This window comes from Piliocolobus tephrosceles, chromosome 4 (genome assembly GCF_002776525.5).
Source record: "Piliocolobus tephrosceles isolate RC106 chromosome 4, ASM277652v3, whole genome shotgun sequence".
Classification (NCBI taxonomy): Eukaryota; Metazoa; Chordata; class Mammalia; order Primates; family Cercopithecidae; genus Piliocolobus; species Piliocolobus tephrosceles.
In genome coordinates this window covers 178216041-178221806 of record NC_045437.1, presented here as the reverse complement: position 1 = coordinate 178221806, position 5766 = coordinate 178216041, and the positions used below count along the sequence as shown (strand labels likewise).

At 55.0% G+C, this 5766-nt stretch overlaps 1 protein-coding gene across 1 annotated transcript; it reads left to right on the top strand.

The window, feature by feature from the left end:
* The first annotated feature begins 712 nt into the window (after positions 1–712).
* On the top strand, positions 713–5103 carry LOC111528259 (anion exchange protein 4). The gene is made up of 11 exons (XM_026454491.2): positions 713–954; positions 1229–1467; positions 1748–1861; positions 2299–2354; positions 2508–2665; positions 2937–3024; positions 3390–3544; positions 3912–4028; positions 4200–4374; positions 4528–4661; positions 4833–5103. Exons 1-11 carry the CDS (start codon positions 725–727, stop codon positions 5101–5103), a joined length of 1737 nt encoding a protein of 578 aa, XP_026310276.2. The 5' UTR covers positions 713–724.
* Positions 5104–5766: the final 663 nt, after the last annotated feature.

Here is a 5766-nt window from a genome sequence, read left to right as displayed (position 1 = left end):
TGGCGGGCGCCTGTAGTCCCAGCTACTCAGGAGGCTGAGGCAGGAGAATGGCGTGAACCCGGGAGGCGGAGCTTGCAGTGAGCCGAGATCGCGCCACTGCACTCCAGCCTGGGCGACACAGCGAGACTCTGTCTCAAAAAAAAAAAAAAAAAGACTCAGGCACTAGGTCTTCCATTATTATCCCATTTAATGGGCAGGGCCTCTGCCTGCTATCTCCCTTACCCTGTCTGGCTTCCATAGACTCAATTATTTATTAGGTCCCTGTTTGTCCACATGGGTGTGTCTGTGGCCCCAGGGGTGTGTTGGTGACACCCAAAACAGTCCTGGGTGTTTGGTGTTTATATTTGATACAAGTGAGGGGGCAGCAAAATCTGGAGGTACCAAGTCCTCAGACCCAGGCCAATCATTTACTCCTCTTTCTTTACACAAAACACAGTGGGATCAGACCTGATAACACAGGAAATGCACATACACATTTTGGCCCCAGGTTGGGCATTTCTGGAGAGCCAGGGAAAGGCCAGGCTAGTCTTACAAATACTCTTATGCCAGCAGGGGGTGGGGGAAGCAAGTAGGAGAGTAGGTGACCGGTAGGCTCTGGAGTCAGCAGGCCTTGTTCTGTTTGTGTTGTGCTGCAGTGGGGGATGCATTATAAATGCAACCAGTCAGAGGGCCCCTGGCTTCAGAACCTCAGACTGTACTGGTTCCGAGATTCTGTGCAAGCCTCATGGAAATGAAGCTGCCAGGCCAGGAGGGGTTTGAAGCCTCCAGTGCTCCTAGAAATATTCCTTCAGGGGAGCTGGACAGCAACCCTGGTCCTGGCACCGGCCCCAGCCCTGATGGCCCCTCAGACACAGAGAGCAAGGAACTGGGAGTACCCAAAGACCCTCTGCTCTTCATTCAGCTGAATGAGCTGCTGGGCTGGCCCCAGGCACTGGAGTGGAGAGAGACAGGCAGGTAAGTTGGATGCAGGCCAGTTCTGTGGGATCCTTCCCCTTCCCCAGCTGGAGCCTCCTATATGCCCCCCAGTGCTTCTTGTGGGGCTGCCCAAAATCAGGATTTTCCCAGCTGTCTTCCCTTATTTCAGGGTCTTACCTTCCATGATGCCCAGCCTCTTCTGCAGTCTAGTTTTGAGATCCCCAAGACCCAAGATGAGGGGTGACTGCCAGGGGTGGGGGGAACACTTCACACCACTGGGCCCAGGATACCCTCATTGCCTTGCCTTCCCTAGCTCCTCTGCATCTCTGCTCCTGGACATGGGAGAAATGCCCCCAATAACACTGTCTACCTCTACCCACCTTCATCACAGGTGGGTACTGTTTGAGGAGAAGTTGGAGGTGGCTGCAGGCCGGTGGAGTGCCCCTCATGTGCCCACCCTGGCACTTCCCAGCCTCCAGAAGCTCCGCAGCCTGCTGGCCGAGGGCCTTGTACTGCTGGACTGCCCAGCTCAGAGCCTCCTGGAGCTCGTGGGTAGGCTGGGAGCCTTTGCAGAAAGGGCCTGGGTAGCCATGCCTTTTCCCCAGGATTTCCCCTCCAAAGTCTTGGAATCTTCCAGAGCCCACCTCTACCCCTCCTAGGATTGTCTACCCTTGTCACAGGTGGACATGGAAAAGCAGGGTGGAGGAGCAAGTTCATTGGCCCTGGCAGTCTGAGACTCCCAGAAGGGAAAGGGGTCTGGGCAGAGGGAGACGGGGAAGAGTGTGGGGCAGGGAACTCTCAGGAAGAAGATAACCCCCAATCCATTCTCCAGAGCAGGTGACCAGGGTGGAGTCGCTGAGCCCAGAGCTGAGAGGGCAGCTGCAGGCCTTGCTGCTGCAGAGACCCCAGCATTACAACCAGACCACAGGCACCAGGCCCTGCTGGGGTGAGAGCCCCTCCCTGGGCCCAGGACCAAGACCCTGGTGTGGCAGGGTCTCAGATCTCCCCTGCACCTTCTAGGGCTAGAAGTAGCCCAGGCTTAGTTCAGGCTCCAATACAGGACTCATGATCAAGAGGAAACTTGTGGTAATGTTGTGGGGAGAAGATTCAGGGGGCTAGAATCGTAAGAGAGCTCTGTGAAGAGATGTACTTGGCAGGCACTGTGCCAAGAGCTTCACACGCAGTATTTCATTTGATCTTCACAACCACCCTGTAAATAGTACCACAATTATCCCCATTTTAGTGATGAAAAAACTGAGGCTCAGAGTGGAGAAGGGTGTACTCTAATTCTTACAGCTTGTCAGTGGCAAAAGTGATTAGGGAATCCTGGTGGATCCACCCCAAAGCCTGTGGTCTTAATCACTGCATAATCCTGTTTTGTAGGCTCTACTCATCCAAGAAAGGCTTCTGACAATGAGGAAGCCCCCCTGAGGGAACAGGTTTGTAGCCCTTCCTTGGGGTCCCTTTCCAATGGCTGGGAGAGGGGTTAGGAATTAACAAAAGTCTACTCTCCACTGGATTTCTCATCAGTTGAGATCTTATCCTCCCCAAATAACCTTTCATACTCTCTGTCTCCTTGAACCCCCATCCAGTATCAGAACCCCCTGAGACAGAAGCTGCCTCCAGGAGCCGAGGCAGGGACTGTGTTGGCAGGGGAGCTGGGCTTTCTGGCACAGCCACTGGGAGCCTTTGTTCGACTGCGGGATCCTGTGGTACTGGGGTCCCTTAATGAGGTGTCCCTCCCAAGCAGGTAAGGCTACTTGGGAGTGAGTGGGAGTCAGGGATCCCAGAGCCCAGAAGGGTCTTTACTGGGGAGGGGAAGGAGGGTCTCAGTCTGATTCTCAGGCTGTGGGGAGGATGGTGCTCAGGGGTCTGGGGAGAGAGTAGTGGTCAGAACTGCATGGTAGGTGTGCAAATGAGTATGTTTATGGGAACTGATAGGTCAGAGCTGAGCATCAGAGGCCAGGGCTGCCCTGTGGGAAAGCAGCCTGTGAATCTCTGGGGCCTGGTTCCTTCCTCAGGTTTTTCTGCCTTCTCCTGGGCCCCCCTATGCTGGGAAAGGGCTACCATGAGATGGGACGGGCAGCAGCTGTCCTCCTCAGTGACCCGGTGAGCTAAGCAGGTGTGTGTGTGTGCACGCGCTCGCGCACACATGCCTGTGTGTATGTGCACACATGCATGCATGCATGGGTTCGTGTGTGTGTGGACTCTGTATGTGTGCCTAAATACAGCAATGAGGCAGAGTGCGCAATGAGACGGAAGTTTCCTTGTCTCCTAGTGCAGCCCCATTACTGGCTGAGTGCTGGCACACTATAGGCACTCAATAGATACCCACTGAATGAATGAATGCATGCATAAAGGAACGTGTGAATGACTTGTCTGCCTCTGTGACATGTGTCTAGTTTTCACACTATGAAAATGCATGTAAGAGACCAGATTTGCACTTACCACCCATTCTGTGTCCCCATCCTCAGCAATTCCAGTGGTCAGTTCGTCGGGCCAGCAACCTTCATGACCTTCTGGCAGCCCTGGATGCGTTCCTAGAGGAGGTGACAGTGCTTCCCCCGGGTCGGTGGGACCCAACAGCCCGGATTCCCCCGCCCAAATGTCTGCCATCTCAGCACAAAAGGTACCTGGGAGCTATCATCCCATACAGATTCCTGCCCATAGGTCCTGGGTCTGATTCCATTGTTTTGGGGGGGTGAGGTCCCAGGAAAGAGATAGGGACCTATCTTTGGATTTGAAGTCAGGCAGACCTAACTCGGAGTTCTGCTGGACTTCTGTCGCTAAGGGACCTGAACGAAACCTTCCCTGCCCGAGCCTGGCTTTCTACACGTTGCAATATGACTTGGACATTCTTGAGGCCCCTGTGTCGCCATGGTCCCCTCGCCAGCAGAGACAAGAGCAGCCGCCAGGGGGCAGGGCGCCACCAGCTCTGGGCCGAGTCCGGACGGGTTGGAGATCCTTAGCCAACCTCGGGTTCCCCTCCTCCTCAGGCTTCCCTCGCAACAGCGGGAGATCAGAGGTCCCTCCGGCCCGCGCCTGACCTCGGCTGAGGACAGGCACCACCATGGGCCGCACGCACCCAGCCCGGAGTTGCAGCGGACTGGCAGGTGAGGCGAGCTGGGAGGAAGCAAGGGTGGGTGACCTGGGGAGGGGAGGAGTCACAGGGAAAATGAGGTGTGTGCTCACTGTGGGAGGGGCTCACCCGGCCACAGGGAAAGTAGCAGGGATGCGGGTGTGGAGTGTGAAAACCTGGATCACTGACGACCCTCGGGCGGGAGGCTGTTTGGGGGCCTTATCCAGGACGTGCGCAGGAAGGCCCCGTGGTACCCCAGCGATTTCTTGGACGCCCTGCATCTCCAATGCTTCTCCGCGGTACTCTACATTTACCTGGCCACTGTCACTAATGCCATCACTTTCGGGGGTCTGCTGGGAGATGCCACTGATGGTGCCCAGGTGGGTAGGGCCCAAGGGGCAGGTACAAGCCTTGGTGTCTCCTAGTCCTTCCCTTCCCCTGGGACTATGGGTAAGTTAAGGAGGCTCTCCCAAAGCTTGGGCTCCTGTCCTGAGGACTTCAGGGTCCTGTGCTGAGCCCCTGTTGGCTTCCAGGGAGTGCTGGAAAGTTTCCTGGGCACAGCAGTGGCAGGAGCTGCCTTCTGCCTGATGGCAGGCCAGCCCCTCACCATCCTGAGCAGCACTGGGCCGGTGCTGGTCTTTGAGCGCCTGCTCTTCTCTTTCAGCAGGTAAGAGAGCTACCCCCATCACCAGATCCTCACTAGTGCCATGGTCAGCCTGCTCCTGGCTGGGTGAATAGGAGAGGGTGGGAACTGTCTGTTTGGGTTGAGGGATACCTGACCCGGGTTTGGTGGGAAGCAGACAGCCCTGCTAAGCCTTCCTGTCTCTCATCCCCACAGAGATTACAGCCTGGACTACCTGCCCTTCCGCCTATGGGTGGGCATCTGGGTGGCTACCTTTTGCCTGGTGCTGGTGGCCACAGAGGCCAGTGTTCTGGTGCGCTACTTCACCCGCTTCACCGAGGAAGGTTTCTGTGCCCTCATCAGCCTCATCTTCATCTACGATGCTGTGGGCAAAATGCTGAACTTGACCCATACCTATCCTATCCAGAAGCCTGGGTCCTCTGCCTACGGGTGCCTTTGCCAATACCCAGGCCCAGGAGGTGGGTAAGGGAAACAGGGACCTTGGTCAGGTGAAGAAGGATGTAGGGAAGGGGAGGGGTTGCACCCTTACTATCCCCCCTGGTTAAGTTCTGCAAAATGCTGCATACTTACCCAATAACTGGCAGTACTATTTCCACTCTGGTTCTGAATTAATTGAGAAATAAGACAACAGAAGGCCCAATATCATCTTCCTTTCTGACAACACTGATAGAGGAACATGGGTTATATCTATAGGTGAATGGACTTCCTAATGATGAAGCCAAAATTGAATAGACTTACCCACCAGTCATGGAAGCACTGGTTTGAGACTATCTTGCCCCGGGGAAGCAGAGCTAAACACATACATCAAACAGGCAGCTTATACTTGAGAGAGGGGAGAGAAAGGGGCAGGGCCAGGTATGCCCAGCTTCATTTCCTGAAATCACCAATCAAATATATCATTGCTCTTCTGGGTGAGAGTGGCCGGCCAGGTGGAGAGAGGCTTGGAGTATCACACTTGCATATATCCCTCCACATGGAAGGCAACACCAGGAGTGGGAAGAAATGGCCTCTCTACATGTTCTTCTATCAGTGCTAGGCATGAACAAGACCAGTTCTAGCCCTGGTGGAAACACACAGATTTGTATACTTCTCTATTCAGTCAACATTTGCTGAGCATTTGCTGTGGCCA